Source organism: Melanotaenia boesemani, chromosome 3 (assembly GCF_017639745.1).
Source record: "Melanotaenia boesemani isolate fMelBoe1 chromosome 3, fMelBoe1.pri, whole genome shotgun sequence".
Taxonomy (NCBI): domain Eukaryota; kingdom Metazoa; phylum Chordata; class Actinopteri; order Atheriniformes; family Melanotaeniidae; genus Melanotaenia; species Melanotaenia boesemani.
Genome location: NC_055684.1, coordinates 38,666,833 through 38,684,353, shown reverse-complemented (window position 1 = coordinate 38,684,353; position 17,521 = coordinate 38,666,833). Strand labels below are relative to the sequence as shown.

The 17,521-nt window shown below is 41.8% G+C and overlaps 2 protein-coding genes across 5 annotated transcripts in view; both read right to left on the bottom strand.

The window, feature by feature from the left end:
• Positions 1-63: 63 nt before the first annotated feature.
• sla2a (Src like adaptor 2a) lies at positions 64-4,013 on the bottom strand. The gene is made up of 8 exons (XM_041978471.1): positions 3,686-4,013; positions 3,056-3,147; positions 2,863-2,962; positions 2,695-2,781; positions 2,273-2,376; positions 1,556-1,708; positions 1,342-1,471; positions 64-989 (listed from the first exon to the last, which is right to left on the bottom strand). Exons 2-8 carry the CDS (start codon positions 3,120-3,122, stop codon positions 866-868), a joined length of 765 nt encoding a protein of 254 aa, XP_041834405.1. The 5' UTR covers positions 3,123-3,147; positions 3,686-4,013; the 3' UTR covers positions 64-865.
• Positions 4,014-5,340: 1,327 nt separating this feature from the next.
• Positions 5,341-17,521, bottom strand: part of ndrg3a (ndrg family member 3a) — a 45,704-nt gene continuing 33,523 nt past the window's right edge. For 3 of the 4 annotated variants that reach the window (XM_041980502.1, XM_041980503.1, XM_041980505.1), the window contains 14 exons: positions 14,309-14,414; positions 14,039-14,159; positions 13,767-13,829; positions 13,636-13,696; positions 12,618-12,704; positions 9,416-9,472; positions 8,946-9,049; positions 8,792-8,857; positions 8,670-8,721; positions 8,524-8,571; positions 8,140-8,175; positions 7,999-8,050; positions 6,874-6,912; positions 5,341-6,346 (listed from right to left, as the gene is read on the bottom strand). In XM_041980502.1, coding sequence (XP_041836436.1) covers positions 6,174-6,346; positions 6,874-6,912; positions 7,999-8,050; positions 8,140-8,175; positions 8,524-8,571; positions 8,670-8,721; positions 8,792-8,857; positions 8,946-9,049; positions 9,416-9,472; positions 12,618-12,704; positions 13,636-13,696; positions 13,767-13,829; positions 14,039-14,159; positions 14,309-14,414 — 1,065 coding nt within the window. In that variant the 3' untranslated portion in view covers positions 5,341-6,173. The remainder of the gene's footprint in view (positions 6,347-6,873; positions 6,913-7,998; positions 8,051-8,139; positions 8,176-8,523; positions 8,572-8,669; positions 8,722-8,791; positions 8,858-8,945; positions 9,050-9,415; positions 9,473-12,617; positions 12,705-13,635; positions 13,697-13,766; positions 13,830-14,038; positions 14,160-14,308; positions 14,415-17,521) is intronic. The other variant, XM_041980504.1, reaches the window with a different exon arrangement.

The window sequence follows — 17,521 nt, the reverse complement described above, 5'->3', positions numbered from 1 at the left end:
TACGCTCCCCCAACTATATTTACACAAAATCACTTAAAAAATAGACAAATAAATACATGCATGAATTATTATAATATAATTTATTATAGCTAGCAGAACATATTGGATTCCAATAACAAAACCATGATTACAATCATTTTACAGTAATATTGATAAACAATATTAAATTAAATCAGTTTTTATATTTGGCAGTTAATTAAGCCTTTAATGCCGTATGTATCACATTGCACACATACAGTTTCTGAGACCTTTTACATCACGTTATGGTAAAAAACTTTGCTCAAAACCCTGTTGAAAACAACCTGATACTTGTCTTTTGTTCCCTGGTCCATACCTGTTGCACAACAATAATTTGACATCAAATGTGATAAACGTTAATTATGTAAAAATTTATTTATTTGATTTTTGTGTTTATATATATATATATATATATATATATATATATATATATAAAATTTGTTTATTTTAAACGTTTTGTTAAAGGACCAAAATAAAGACTTCGGAGTTCAACAATGAGAATTTTCTTCCCATTATTTGTTGGGTTGGGCTTTAAAGGGTTAAGGGCATCATTAAATGTTTGAAATCCAAGGCACACAAATGTTTCTTTGAATTTCTTTTTTCAGATCATGCCTCCCCTGTCTGCCCCTATAGGGCAAATCCATAAAAACAGTCAACAATCTACATGTTTGCAAGCAGTGTAGTGTTTCAGTCTCTCTGCTGGTCCAGGAAAGTCCACAAAGTCTACATCTGGGTGTGTGGAGGGCATCCTCCAGTGGCTTGCTCAAGCTGCAGCTGACACAGGGCAGTATTTCACTCCTCTCTGTCTCTTTGACTAAACTCTTTCTGGCTGGCCCATTTTCTTTCCTCAGGTCTCCCAGCTGTGTTCACTGCCCTCCGTCATTTGGAGGTAGGAGCTGATGGCCTCCCTCAGCCCCTCACTCACCAGAGAGTTGCCAGACTCAGTTCTTTTCCTCCTTAAGATCACTGACCTGGAAGGACAATGACACAGTCTAAGACAATATACCAAACATGCACTGTGTAGATATATTTAAACTGAACTGATGCTGCACAGTATAAAATTGCTAAATGTGTTGAAGGCTTCATTTGTTGCCCTGAACACCTCGTCCATATCCACTCTAACTATAGTCTTATCTGTTGGCATGTGTGTTGACATTTCTTTCACCCTCTTTTTTTTACTAGTTTAGGGTTAATGAAATAAACATTTTCTAAGGGTATGAACAAAAACTGAAACTAATGAGTATTTGGTGCTTCAATAGCACTAAAAACCAAGTAACAGAGTGACACCTTGTGGCTGACATCAGTAGGGTCAGTTTTCCTCACCTACTAACATCCTTCCAGTTGACAGTAGGTCTCCTGACGGTGATGGGAACAGATCTAGCCTCTCTGGCATTGTCTAAACCCTGGATGAAGCAGGGCTCTGTCAGCTGACAGCAAAGCCCGTCTGCAGACTCTGTTGAAGGAAGCAGCATTTTAATCTCAGTCTTTTAGAGTTTGGTCTGCAAGAAGAGAAGAGTGTATAGGTACCAGTACAAACCTGAATAGTGATCCACGAGGTGATGAAGAGACGGAAATGTGAGTCCTGGAGATATGTAGACCCATCCATTCTGGAGGTGAGAGATGCGGTAGTGCTTCACAGGGTTCAGGTCCAAGGAGTTGGTTCTCCTCAGTACAGTCAATGAGTGGCAATCTGTAGACAGAAAAATCCCACATTTATTACAGTACAACTTGTATCCACTGTCATACCTCCAACATGATCCAGTTAACTTCTAATAAATCTTAAATAGCTTTAATGTACTGTACTGGGGTCTTTAAGGGGATTGGAAGTTTTAGAAAAATCTACAGATTATTTTTCAGCACTATAATAATAATAATAAAAACATTCAAGGTCAGAAGCAAGAAAAAAAAAAGTATGTATAATTTACAGGCAGCTGACGGTGTGCTACGGTCTGGGAAGCAGTTGCTGAAAAGGGAGAGGTTTCCTCCATGACAATAATGCTTCCATCAGGTTGATGGGTATGAAAATGATCAGCATCAGTCAGATAAATGGTGCTCTAGCAATGCCAAGGTATACCAAAGCCAGTTCAGCATAAACTCCTTGACTTATGTTGGCTTGTTTGTTTTAGTTGTCATCTGACTGGATTACATGCAAATGAGTGTATTTATTTTAAACCCGAGGTTTGGGTTAAAAGTGTTTGTGATGCATTTTCTATTAAACAGATGAATAAATAGATAAAGGGAGCATCTTTCTGACCTCTGTTCGTCTCAGACTTTCGGATCAGAAAGGCTCCACTCTGGTTGTTAGGATGCATGAGCAGCTCCTCTGCTTTGTACCGGTTGATTCCTGTAAACAGCCACCTGAAGAAGAAGAAAGTTCACACCATCAGACCAACGAGACGTGCTGATACATAAGAAGAAGCACAGATTTCTTCAAGTTTGGAAATATCACCGGTACAACACGAGAGAAAATTCACCGATGGAGGAGGAGTGAAACTGCAGGAGGCAGGGGTTCTTAATGTCACTGGAGAGATAAAAAGTCTTGTTCCAAACATCTGTCTCCACTGAGGTGCAGTTCACCTACACAGAGACTCCTCCAACTTCTCAGGGAACTCCCCTCCTCCCCTTTCCTCCTGTAGCTCTGCACAGCTCTTCTGCTCACATTCAACTGGTACTAACCTGTGCGTCACCTTGGCTGTATAGTTTGTGGGAATGTAGCTGTCACGGCCAGTAGTTGAGGATCTCACCATCATGAAATCCCCATCGCTATTTTATGACAAAATGAAAAAAAAAAATTATTTGTGAGGACACAGGTAAAAGCAAATCACTGATAGCTATTAAACTTACTCTGACAGGATGGTCAGTCTTTCCCCAACGTACATGGTCAGTTCAGTACGTTCAAACGATGGGTAGTTGTGAAGCGATACAAACACAATTTCCTGGTGGGCTGCAGAAAGACAGGGAAAGAAATGCAGAGATATTTTAATGCTGGTTTCCCTTCATTTTGTTTAGCATATTTATATTTTGGGACTGAACTTACCTGGTAACTCAGGTGGGTTTTCAAGGACTGCCATGTTGGAATTACACCTGCTGAAGCAGGTTCCCATATCCTTGCTAATCTGTGTATTTTAACTTAAAAAAAAAAAAACACAGAGAAATGGGCTAAAACTTGCAAATAGTCTGTATGCAAAGGTCTTAAAAAAGAAAAATTGTAACTACAGAAACAGCCATCATATAATTGTGCCAGCGGTTAAACTACCTATAGGAGCTGTAGAGGCAGCATAAGTAAGATGACACAGGAAGGTGCCTAACCACAACAAGAAGCATTGATATCCTGTGTTAAATTTCCATGCAACATCTACTTTACTCCTCACTAGAAAAGGTTAGGTTAACAGGTCTCAGTTGTAAGAAAGAGATAGGACTACCTGTTTAAATAAAGGCAGATAAAAAAAAAGGAAAAGGCTATGCTTTATTTTTACAATGCTTTTTTTTTTTAAAACAGTATTAACAAAAGCTTCATCTATACAGTATATATATATCTATATAGATATATATATAATTTATAGCAACATACGTGTATTGCTACACATGCTGTCAGGCTACACATAATATGCTGAAGGTAAAAGTCACAACATTAAACAAGAAGATAGGGAAAATAAAGATCACTCACCTCTTTCAATCCCTTTTTTGTTGTTTTAAAAGCAACACAAATTCCTACAAAATAGTTTTACAGACTCTTCTTAGAGCAACAAGTAAATTCCAGGTCTCCTTGTTGAAAACTTGTCTGTCTTTAGTAGACGTGCATGCTTGGCCTCTGAAACCTGAGCTCAGGCCTTCTTTTCAGACTGACTGAGCTTGGTTTCCATGAAGAGTCCTGTGTTTTTTCTGCAGCTGTTTGTAACGTGGGCTGACTGAAGAGAGGAGCTCCCGCTTCACCTCTATGTATCACGCTGCAGCAGCTTCCTGTGACGTGCAAAACTTTGTCATCCTAACTCAGAACGTTGTGAGTATTCTTTCTGATGGTGCATCACTTGTTTATGGAATGAACTCTACATCGACGTAAGCAGCATTCAGATACACAAGTACATGTACCTTGTGGTGCAGGGCTGTGGGATGATCAGGTGACATCCCCTCACAATAACAAGAGCCTAACTCTGGCTTTTAAATCTTGCAGCTAGAAAACAACGGCCAAAATTTCCTTGCCAGCCCCCTACTATGATGTTTCCAGTCATATTAATAATATGGTTACATCAGCTCTGCAGAGTCATGTTTCCCTGCCAGCCCACTCTGTTCCCTCTACAATTTATCTCCAGTCACAGGTTCATTGTCATGCTGACTCTGCAGTCTGGGAGACAAGGCTGAAGGAAAACGCTGTTATATTTACAGCAACTACTTACATTTCAATCATGTAAAGTTAATCATGTTTTCATTAATAACTGTGCCGCTCTTAACATTTACATGTGCTGGAAACGTGTTGGTAGTAAATGTTAAAGCGATGGCAATCTTTGCCTTTAATCAGATGTGAGCGAAACAGCAGAAGGAAACAATAAAATACAAGCAGATCAGAACAGCCTGCTAGCACAGATGGAAAGTTTCTGATTACGAATGACATCCTTCCACATCATTCCGTCCTCTTTTACATCTATTTATTGTGATAAGATGTGCGTTTATAAATCAACAAAAATTAACACAGGGAAGCAAGAAAATTATGCATATAATAAATATTCACATAAACAGTCCTTAGGATGGCAAAAAAGCAAAATACAAAAAGGATCATCATGATTTAGATAATAATTAGGATGGTGATGTCAAGACAGTTGTAATGATAGTGATAACTACAATCATCATCATCTCAGCCAGTCAATTTAGACCGAAGTGCCTCTGATTTCCTAGTAATGGGGTGTTATGCAACTCCAGTTTAGTGCTGATTAGTTGTTGCATGGCTCTGCATGTGTCCACTCTTCAGACACTCCACCAGAAACTCACAAAGAGCCCAGAACGACACAACGTCCCTCGGTGGGTGATAAAGACGTCAACTGGTTTCTCTTCCTATCTGTAAATGTTAATTGGCAGTTCTCATTGTTTTTTTTAATGTGTGCTAAATATAGACTACCTCATCTGTGACAACAGCAGTTATCACTCAGTAAGGAAACGAGAGCAAGTGTGGTTGGAAAAAATCTCACCACTGTCACCTCACTTTTCCACTAACAAAAGACCCTGTGCAGACACCTTCTGCGCCGACGTACACAGTCTCCTCTTTTCTAGCCCGGCGCTGCTGTTTGCATCTGGTGTATGTTCTTAGAAATAAAAACAGCAGACATGTTCTCACCTTGCAGTTTTATTCAGTAGTAATATAAATGAGCTGAATCAGCAGTGAGAAGAACCACTTGGCCCTTAAGTGATGAGACTTTTATCATTTTCACATCACATCCCACTTGTTAAAGGTTGTTAAAAAACATATTCAGCTGAACACAAACGTCGACACAGTGCAGACTGGAAAGAAAATACGGTGATTTTCTATTTAAAAAAAAAACTCAAATCAAATGAAGATTTGTTAAGTGAGATAAAACTGAATGTACAATGTTCAGAAGCAAGGATTTTACTGGGCTTCACTTAGAGCGTGCTACGGTGTGCAATGCCACGTTACCTTGCATCAAATTTATGTACATATTCTGCAGCCCTGCTTCGCTGTACTCGTACATTTAGTGAACCCTTAGTCACTTTCTGACTAATTGACATTACAGGGCTGAAAAAAAAGAGATCACGATCAGTGGAGCCCACACGATAAAGAGTAAAAAAAAGGAGTTATTTTTTGAATACATGGAGGATTCCTACAGTGTGTGAAGAGGTTTAAAGAAAAGACAAAGTGAAAAAACAATAAATACAAGGTTAGACAGCTGAAATGGGAAATCATATGGTACAACAATTAAAATACACAAGAAACCGGCAGGTAGACATGGTTTCTGACAGGATTGTTACTTTGACAGTATATTTAATACATCTTATAATATGCATCTGTTAATATATTTGAATTAGATCCTCATTTCTAACCACATTAGTTCCCCTCTGGCTTTGAGTTGCTTAGGAGCAGGATGAGCGACAGAAGAGAAAGCACATAAGTTACTACGTGAGAGTGCAGAGGGGGTGCAGGGGGTGGTTTAACAGGAGACCTCCATGGTCTGGGGCCTGGCCTGGCTGTCCAGGGCCCCGGTGGCGTTGCCTTCCAGCAGGCTGTTGAGGTTGTTGCGGCTGCGACTGCTGTCCATGGAGGTGATGCTGGAAGAGGAGGCGGTGCGTGAGCGAGCCAGGCGAGTCATTCCTGCTGACGGCACTGAAACAGGGAAACAAGGTGTTAATATTCCACACAGCACACAGACCCACTGCGGTGCAGGAATACAGATACTGATACAACAACAGAAAAAAGGTGCTTACCATGCAAAAAATTCTCAAATATAAAGACTAATCAATTAAAAAAAAAGAAAGTAAAAAAAAAATATATATATATATATTTATAAAAAAATGACAGAATTGCTGAATGTGTCTACTGGGGAAAATGATAAAAGCAATAAAACAGCAGAATGAAGCATTTGCAACACCCAGCAGGTCATGCAGCAAGATAGGACACGGACATACGGGGCATGCTAACAGAAGAAGCTAACCTCCTACAGGGAGATGCATGTATGCAAAAGGAATCTCACTGTGGATGCTACTAACTGTCTCCACCCTGAGCTGCTGTTAGAAAACATCAAACAGTGCTCTCTGGAGAACTTTCTGCATACATTAACGTCCACTGTGGAGTGATCAGAGGCCATTTTCGTTCAAAGCCTGTGGTTCGGCAGGCGCTGAGAAATCTGGTACCTGATTCGTTGCTCAGGTGACTGAGAAGAACGTAGGGAACTGAAGGCAGCAATTGGAGAGGGAAAGACAGGAGAAAGGGAGATGTGTTGAAGAGATAGAGCTTATGTTGCTTGGTGCACTTCTGGCAAAATAGGAGCTTTTTTGTTGCTGTTGCTATGATGTTTTTTTTCTGGACTCTGGATAATTGTCTTTGTGTTTCACATCATTGCAACGTGTTAATGAGGGAAAAGCAGCTTTCAGAAACATGCTGAGGTGTTGACTTTAATTTTCAACACTTTCTCTGCATGAAAGCACTCTTTTTAATCTGCTCTAATCCTGCAGTGGCATTTTCTCTGTAGGGGGACTAGCTGGCCTTTAAAGCAGCACTGAGGTGCTGACATACTCGCTCCACTTCAGGCTGCCTCTCACAGTCAGGAGTTCAGAAACAACACAGAGCAAAAGAGAGATGGCATGAAAGAAAAAAGCTGCCCTGTGTGTGAGAAAAGCAAGCAAACCTACACCTGTGATGTCATCCAACCAGATCACAGTGTGTCTCTCAGGAAAACCTGGAAGCCTGTTTAACTCTGCACCGTCAGTCTCTCTTAGAAGAGCGTGCATCATTAAACAGTTCAAGAGAGAAAAGCACACCAGGCACAAAAAAGAGGGTATCTTGACGCCCACTCTGAACTGAACAGGAAGTGTATTTCTGTTCAGCACAGTGAGCTTCACCGTCATTTCAGGCATGCTAGAAGCAGCTACGCCTCACCTACTGAGGGTTGTGAGTACCACACACTGCAAAAAGCAGACAGGAAAGTGGCGTTAGCATTAACAGAGTCCCACTGACTGCCTCTCCGTGACCGGGCTGACAAAAAACACTTCTTTTCATGCGCTGCTGGCGACGATCCGAGCCCCAGCAGGAGGGTGTTTAGCAACAGACGGCAGCAAAAACAATCCTTGTTTTTTTTCACTGCACTCACGTCAACAGGAAATTCAGAAAAAAAACAGACAAACCTGGACCACAAAAACGTCATCCCAAAGAGGCTCAAGTCCTTAACACTGACAGCTGAGTCAACCAGTTTCAACCAGTTTTAGTAAATATTTAGATGCTTTTACACCCCAGTCACATGACAGATCGGGTTTACTTACTGTAGCCCATGCCCTGAACAAAGTATTTGAATGCCTCAGCAAGCTTCCCTGGCTGTGAAGAGACGAAATATACAAAAATTAAGAAAGTTTGACAAGAACAAAAAGCAACATGTCATAAGTCTCAAGGAGTAAAAACCCAACCTGCACCACTTGTGGCAAGCCTCCACAATCAGCCATCTACGAGAAAATGTCAGACCTCATTAATAAATCATTTTTATTAATGTTGACACATGCCACGTTCAACCTGACCTGTTTACTTATTCATGTACAAACTTAGTTTCTTAATTTGTTTCATTTGTTTTACCTTCTTCTTTCTTTTTACTTACCTATCACTCTATTTCTATTTGTATTATTTAGCTTGAAATCTGCATGATTGTTTTTGTCTGCTACTGAGTTCCCACATTTCTGTCATGATCAGAAAAACATCCATCCATCCATCCATCCATCCATCCATCCATCCATCCATCCATCCATCCATCCATCCATCCATCCACCCATCCATCCATCAGGATGAAGAGGCTTCACCTTTAGCAATGTGGTCTTGGTGGGATTTAACCTGGAGTTACACTCCACCTGAAACAGGAAGTAAATGATGTGAAAAGAGAAAAAGAAGACAGATAGAAATACATCTTTCTCAGAGCATCATCAGTTAGTGATGGAGCGTAACTCACCACAGCCTCCACGGCCGGTGACGTGTCGCCAACCACCAGCAGGGCGGGGCACCTGGAGCAGACGAGGAGCAAAGTCACGCCAAGCATTTCAGATTTAAATGCGGTTTTGTTTTCAAACCTACGTTAATGTGTTGACTGTGTCCTCATTCAGACCTACAATGGGCCTCTCGATCTCCAGGTCTCGACGGCTGGTGACAAAATAAGATCCGTTAGAGAAGCTGAACTTTTCTACCTCATTTCCATATACTTCAGTTTAGTGTAAACTAATCGTGTTACTATTGGTAGGAGCCGCAGAAAAGCGCCAGGTTGTCCTGGTTGATGTCTTGGGCGATGTGGAGGCGGTAAGTCTGGATCAGCTCCTGATTATCTGTCAGCTCATCCTGCAGGACAGAGAAGAACAATCCAAAGAAAACATTCTTATTCTCCTCATTGATTATTTAGAGTGCATGCACAGAAAGTAGCATGAACTGAGTTAGTAATGAGATGTATAAATTAGCATTACTGATCCAGACCAGCAGTTGGATCTGTTTGTGTGGGGTTAATAGGTCAAGGACAAATTTATTTATACAGCACGTTTCCCACAACTCATGCATTACAATCTCAAATTACAACTAAATAAATAAAATACCTGGAAATCATACAAGAAACCAAAAATTAAGAAATAATTAAAAACAAGACTAAAAACAAAACAAATGAAAAGAGAAGAATGTTTGTCTCTGCTCTGCATGCTGCAGTGTGGTACTCACAGTGCTGAAGTGGTGGGCCATGATGATGTCCACCAGGTTACTGGTCCATCCAGACAGCTGCAGGTGGGAGTGCAACAAAAAGAAACGCTGATTTTTAGCTCATGTATATGTTTACGTCCTATAAGAGATTTAATTATGCATTCTAGTAGTGAAACAAAGACAAGGAGAAGTCCTGTTTGAGTTGTGTAAATGGAGAAGGATGAATCATACTGGAAGCTTTATACAGTCATAAAACTACACCTTTCCCACTCTAGCAGGGGAACGTTCAATGCCATCCACCCTCCTTCAATCTCTACAAACTTTATTCAGTTACAGGAAAAGACAAAAACCTTCACCCATTTTTTAAAAAACACAAGTTTGGTGATTACAATGTTTATGGGACCAAGTTCTTCTACACGCTATAAAAATTACTATTAAACTATTAAAGTCATTTATTACGGCACATTATTCCACTAAAAACGTAAATGAATTAACTAGAGTGCCGTTCAGTAAAATATAAAGTAAAAATATATCTATATATAAAAATATTTAGACCAAGAGAATAATAATGATAATTTCCTGTTAATAAAAAGCACACTGTACGCACATTATAGCTCAGTTATGCCTTGTGACCCAGTAGAGATGTGCGGTGGAGCATTTTCCTGCAGAAAAACAGGCTTCTGTCTGTATTTTTGTCGTTTTCCCTGTTCTGCTGTGCTCCTGGGTGATAAAACCATAGAACAGTGTGTGTGTAGACTCTAGCTGATAGCAGTCCAGGGTGTGTGAGGACTATAAAACACCAGTTCATCCCTCCACGTTCTCCCTCTTCTCTGCTGGCGGGCCAAGCCTGTTACAAACTTGCTGCTAATTACATGTTTGCATGTTAATGATCGTACCTCAGTTATCCCGCATTTGTTTGGAGGACTGATTGAGTAAATTTTAACACCGTGCATGGAGAAGGTGCAATATGGAGGTGAGTTTTCCAGGCGGTGTAGAGACAAATATGACTGGTTATCCATTGTCTTGAATTTGTGGGCCATACATACCATCTTCAATGCCACAGTTCACATAAACTAAATACTCACATGCTTGCTGGTAGGAGTAATATAACTGTAAAAAATCTAAATCTTAATGGAATGATAAACAATAAGAAATTATGACACTATTGTTTGGTAGCTGATGCAGCTCGTCTTCTAGTTCAGTTCGTACTTTCTGGTCAGAGAGCAGGAGGAGTCCATGTTTAGGTGTTTAGTTATAAACAGCAACCAGAAAAAGCAAGCTTGTTATGCCTCTAAGGTTTTTCGTACAGTACAGGTTCCACATAGAAATTACACACTCATTCAGGGTAAACACCAAACTCAAACGACTTCCTGACCCAAACCAAGCAGGCTGAAACAAAACGTTAAGCATTCTAATAATAAATAAATAGAATTTTTTCTTTCTTTCTTTCTCTCTCTCTTTCCTTCTTTCACACATGTTAAACATAAATATACTTATAAAGCTAAAATGTTCACATCTGCAGTTTCAGCCCAGTTTCTACCAACAGGTCCGGTCTGGGAAGGATACCAGAATATCTGACCTGAACCGTCCCACTTTTTTGGGACCCTTTTGTTGGCGACCCAATCGTACTGATCTGACCCTAAAGGGTGGCGCTTGACACGCTGCGATCCACTGATTGGTTTAAAGAAGAATCATCACTTTCTGTGTGACTCAGCACTAAGAACAAAGCAAGAGCAGCATCATGTTTAAATATCCATCCATCCATTTTCTTCCGCTTATCCGGAGTCGGGTCGCGGGGGCAGCTGCCTAAGCAGGGAAACCCAGACTTCCCTCTCCCCGGCCACATTCACCAGCTCATCTGGAGGGATCCCGAGGTGTTCCCAGGCCAGCCGAGAGATGTAGTCCATCCAGCGTGTCCTGGGTCTGCCCCGGTGCCTCTTTACGGTGGGACGTGCCCGGAACACCTCACCAGGGAGGCGTCCAGGAGGCATCCTAACCAGATGCCCGAGCCACCTCATCTGGGTACTCTCGATGTGGAGGAGAAGCGGCTCTACTCTGAACCCCTCCCGGATCACCGAGCTTCTCACCCTATCTCTAAGGGAGAGCCCGGCCACCCTGCGGAGGAAACTCATTTCGGCCGCTTGTATTCATGATCTTGTTCTTTCGGTCACTACCCACAGCTCATGACCATAGGTGAGGGTAGGAACGTAGATCGACCGGTAAATCGAGAGCTTTGGCTTTTGGCTCAGCTCCTTCTTCACCACGACAGACCGATGCAGAGTCCGCATCACTGCAGACGCCGCACCGATCCGCCTGTCCATCTCCCGCTCCATCCTTCCCTCACTCGTGAACAAGATCCTGAGATACGTAAACTCCTCCAATTGGGGCAGGACCCTATTGCAGACCCGGAGAGAGAACTCCACCCTTTTCTGGCTGGGGACCATGGTCTCGGACTTGGAGGTGCTGGATGATTAAATATACGGCGGATTTTTTGTTGTTTAAAGTTACAAAAGAAGAAATAAGATGACAAACTGCTGAGTGTCCTTCATTCTCCTCCTTTGTTTCTGGGTCGGAGTTTCTTCATTATAATTCAAGGAAGGTATTGTGCTGCTATGACGTCACGCTGTTATGTGGCGGGTGCAGCTATCCCTATCCGCCTGCCAGGTAAGGGTACGGTTGCTGTAGAAAAGCAACAGAGAAACCAAACCGTCCTGTATCGACCTGCTTACGTGTTAGAATTATAGTGGAGACAACCAAAAATCTGACGAACATGTATGTGGACGCCTGGTGGCAGACAGTTAAACTAGTAGGAGAGAAAACGGGCTGATGCCAGAGCGCATTCATGAGTAAATAACTTTACAGAAGACAGACAACTAAGGTAAAACAGCTGGTGCATTATTAAAAGCCCTCCACTTTAAAAGAGGCCTGACTTTTCTGTACAGAATGATGCACGTTCACATCCTGATGCTGGAAGGCTGGTTAGTCATTTTTCTGCTAAAAGTCGTCTACAGCCTGAGTTGTGCAAAAATTTCAATTCTTAAATTAGAAAAAATGAAATTTTCTTATATTTTTCTTTTTGTTTAAATGAGCTGCATCAGTCAAAACTTACATTAAAGCACATTTGATGTTTTCATGTATTCTGACACATGCCAGCAGAGGATATTTAAAAATATTCCTCTGTAGAATAACATAATGATATTTATGGTCAAGTTTAGACCCTCACCTTGGAAGCAGCCCAGTCAATCCAACCTTCAGCACATGGGTCGATGTCTATCAGAACCAGTCCCTCCACGAGGTTGGGATTGTTCAGCTGGGAAGGACAGGATGTATGTCAGTGCTAAGCAGTTCAACATTTTAACATCTCAAACAGCCCTTAAACTATTTCCTGCATCGAACGTGCTGTGGTGGATTGTAGCTTTACTCTGTAGGCTGGTCTGGGCATCAGAACAAGGGATGAGGATTAAGAGGAAACAAGTCCTCAAAGGTTTGAGACTTTTGTTCATATTTTGTCTGCTCCTTTAACCATGTAAGATGCAGAACACACACAGATAAAACATAATAGTCAAGAACATCTGTTTGTTGAAATGAAGGCATGAAAGGCAGAAAATGGAGTCCTGGCTTCGAAATTAAGGACTGTGGTGTGAGATTGCCCGAAGACAGGCAGTGGATGTCTGGGGAATTACAACATCCATCTTGCCCGATGTCGAGGGTGCAGATGCTGCTTTCAGCTCGATGCAAATGCAGCTGCTGTGAGTCTGTTATGGGTAAACACATTTTAATCTGAACCCGCTAAAGCAAACACACTTTCATTCAATTTTTCCACATCAGTTCTAAACAGGAGCGGACTCTACTTAGAGAGAGCTGCTGTTGCCATCTTTCATTTCCACACGTTCCCATATTACCATTCTCTTATTTCATTATTCATCTCTCAGTGCTTCTTCACTCCTCTCTGTCACTTCTGGACCTTTCTGCTAGATTGTGTCTATTTTAGCTCTACAGACTTTAGCTCTAAAAAGAAGGGAATCACCGAGGTGACTCATTACATGGCTGCATAGCAGCAGATCGTAGAGCCACCTGAAGCCCTGTGTGGGCTTGATGGGAGACTTTAATGTTCAGTGTGGGAAGCTGCATGGTCTAAAAACCTTCAATTATTGCAGGTGAGACAGAGACTAGAAGGAAAAAAGAAGAAAAGACAAATAAGGGAAGTAAGAGGTGAGGTGATGCTGCTGCTGAGGACTTACTGCAAAGCGGGTGAGGATGTAAGCTCCTGCCCCAACGCCAATGCCGATCATGCTGTTGACCCTAAAGAGAAGAAGCTGGTTACTGTAGGTCTGCATTTTCATCACATCACATCACCAGGTGGGCCACTCACTTCAGCTGAGTCATCACAGAGGGCAGCATTTCAGCCAGCTCGTCCATGGTTGGGTAACGATACCTGGAGACAGAGACAGGTGTGAGTAGTGAGGATGACTTCGGCTGTGTTTGAGTTAATCGGGGAAATTGAGCTGATAATATATTTGAATACTTGAGAAGTTCACTAACAGATTGGGCAATGAATGCTTCCATTAGCAAACGAACTTGCTGCTTCTGCATCAGCACTGAAATAAAATTCTTCCTGTTCGTGTGCACATGTCAAACTCTCACCCGCTGGGGAAGGGGGGCGCCCCCTCCTGCTGACCAGGCGCATCCACATGAACCACTGCGAAGTGCTGGGTGATCTCCTGCATGTCCTCATAGTTGAACAGGGTGTTGAAGCAAGACTTGTCTAAAAGGGTCAAACGCAAGATGGAAACACGCTGAAACGGGGGTTCAAACTGCTTACAGAAAGTGTGCTAGCTGAAGAAGCAAATACAAAGACTGGCTCATCCAAACAAGGGCGTCGTATATTAATGAGCCTATTTCTGGCTGACTCACGGTTGAGGCCGATGTCGTGATAGGTGAGGATGACAGGCCTGTTGCCCTTGGGAACACCTCTCATTGTCACATGGAGAACACCATGTGGAGTCTCAATGTCATGCTCCTGCACCGAAGGAGAGGAAATAAATAGTTTAGGAGCAGTGAAACAATATTTGATCCATGGAAAGAGAATAAAATAGAACATATATATATATATATAATATTATTATTATATTAGCTTTACCACAAAACTCTGCAAAAGAGCATAAAATCAAAGTTAAATAGTATTCCCTTTGCATGACCCGATGAACGTGTCCCTGGTAGTTTATTTCTCAGCTTTGCACAAGAAGAACCGTAAACAAGATCTTTAAGTATGCTGTGTAATATCTGTGTAATCTCAACTCATCACCACAGACAGGACATGCAGCCACATGAGTTTTTTTATGTTCACTAAAACAAATAAACAAACAGGAGTCGGGGGTCAAATTCTTCTAGACTTTATGAGAACATAAGTACATGTAATAACTTCTTAACTACAGATAACGCACTGACTTCTCCAGCAACAACTTTTTAAAGACCTTTTAGAGGACTTATCAATAACCCAGTCACACTTTCAACCGTTTTCCCTTGAGGTCATAAAGGAAAATGCAAACAAATAATGGTGGAAGGGTCTGACTCAGGATGTTTTTCCTGAATAAAGTTTTTGCCTCTATCACACTGATTGATGAAGTCAGCCCGTTCAAATGGAAGGACAAATATTCCCAGAAAACACCCAAAGACCAACAACACAGCATTCAGGATTCGCAGCTTGTAGATGCAAAGCATGCGTCTCTCGTCTCCCGAGTCCTTGGGGAAACAAATCAATGAATAGAGCTGCTGCAAAAAGTCTTTTCATTTGGGGGAAAATGGCCTTTTTATCCAAGGTTCTGAAACTGCTTTCACTCCTGTGACGCTGCAAAAATGCCAACGTCATTTTGTTTTGCCAAAGGTGTTTGCTGAGAGAGCCACTGAAAGAAGAATTTCTTTCTCCACAACACGCTTGGAAGGCCCCATATTTCTACATCGAAGCACTTCTGCGAGGAATGGCTTTGAGGGCATTTATCTTACTGGAGGATACAAAGTTGTGACTGAGGTTAAAGAAAGAATCAGTTCAAAGACAAAGAAACAATAAGAGCATCAGAAATGCATCAGCAATATTTCAGCTGCTGACCTATATCTAAATAAGCCAGTATTCAATTATAAGATGCAAATATGATATTCCATTCATATTTCTGTTTGCTAATTGTGTCTCCCTACGCAACTACAATGCTTAATTACCCCCATTTCTTTCAAAACACTGACCCAACTCTGCTTCTTCCTTACTCCAAAGTCTTCTTTTTACTGCAGCCTTCCTTTTCACTACTGAAGCCTGTGATTCTGGTAATCTGATCTATGGAAGCGACGCCTAAACAAGCAACAATGTTTTTAACAAAAAGCAAGCCCAAGCCTTCAGCCGTGTGTGTCATAAGATACTGTGAAACTTCACTAGGACACACGGCGTGGTCAAGTTGTAAACATAATGCAAATAAGATACTCCACATAGTTTTCTATTTTTGCTTCTTCCAAGGTGGCATAATTCCAGTTAAGGTAATCACAAAGTGTGATATTATTTAGAGAAAGGTCTTAACCAGATTCATATCTGAATGTTACAGTCCTTTCACATAAAGCCAGTGTAGGTGGAGAGAAGCCATCTTCCATACAGGAAGTGACAAAGGCAGTTTCCAGACCCAGAATCCCAATTTTATAACAAACACACAGACTCCCAAGGTCAGCATGATTTGGTGCTGTTAACAACACTGTGCATGACGTAGGCACATGCATATGGGAGTGTGTGTTAACTGCATGGAGAAGCGGGTGGGATGTTTCAGCTTGGCTGGTCTCAAGACCCACTGGTCATCAATAATAAAGAGAGCATGCAGGAGCAGAGAAGACGTTCCAGCTGACAGGCCGGAGAGAAAGAGTGTCTCTGACTGCACGACTCTGTCTCCTGCTGGGTTTCCAACAGCATGTGGCTGATGGATATGTGTCAAAAATTCTCAGCGGAGACGAAGGCTTATTCTCAGGGACGCAGTAATTTGCATCTGCTGCCGGCAACGGACCCGGCAACAAAAGGGGAAAGCTGCAGAATGAGATTTTTTTTTTGAGTGGGAGTTGGTACAGAGGTTAGCCTGTCAAACAGAGAAAAAATACATGCGTCAAGCAAGAATGTGCAACAAGCTAGTTGATAATGAATATTACGTTTCTTCCAGAGATCAAATTAGCACTGAACAGAGACTCCAGCTGACAGGAAGCCTTCAGCTCATCTGAGGCCTTCTCACCAATAATGAAACGATTTTGCAACCTCAGCCTGGTGGGGTGGAAAACAACCTGTTAAACATAGAGAGCAAAACTCTCTCCATACCTGTGCTGCGGCAGAATTTACCATTTTATACAAGGACAGAGTCAAGGGCACTCTAGAGAATAAAGCAAATATACTATGCTCAAATGCCTGCCTTCCATTGTTTGTGTGTCCCTGTGCAAGCATGTACCTGCACCAGAAAAAGCAGGTACACACACCCTAACCACGAGATGAAATGAAAATAATCACAGGGGGAAACAGAATGAAGGTGGGGAAAGCAGATGCAGAGATAGCGCCTGGAAGTAGATGGGAGGAAATGGAGCATGAAAGCAGTGACAGTGTCCTCTATGACTAACACAAGAGCATGCCTTAAAACAGAAGGCGCATCACTTTAATTTCTCACGCTTTTCCATCAATATCCTTACACAAACAAAATGGAGAGGAATGGAGGAAGGGGCTGCAGGCAGGGTATGAGGGACAGACACATTTCTATCCAGCTGGCTCTTGGCATGGTTAAAAGCTTTATTGATCCCAGAACCCTGCCTGTCATCATGTCTTCTGACACATACACATACATGTTTGGGTATGTATGTACACAGTGAAGCATGAGATGAAACAGACATGGGGTGCGGCTGCAAGTCTGGACAGCCAAAGGAAAAAGGAGAGCAGAGCACTTGCTTCAACTCTTTCCACTTTCTATACATTTATGGTGGTTAGTTATCGGACAGAAAGTGTTGGCAGGTGTTTGTGGATGGAAGGAGTATGGAGCAGTGCTTTCAGAAAAAGGTTTCAGGATGTTTCCTGGTGCAACAGAGGTGAAGAAGTCTCTTTTTTAATAGGCAGAGAGTGACTGA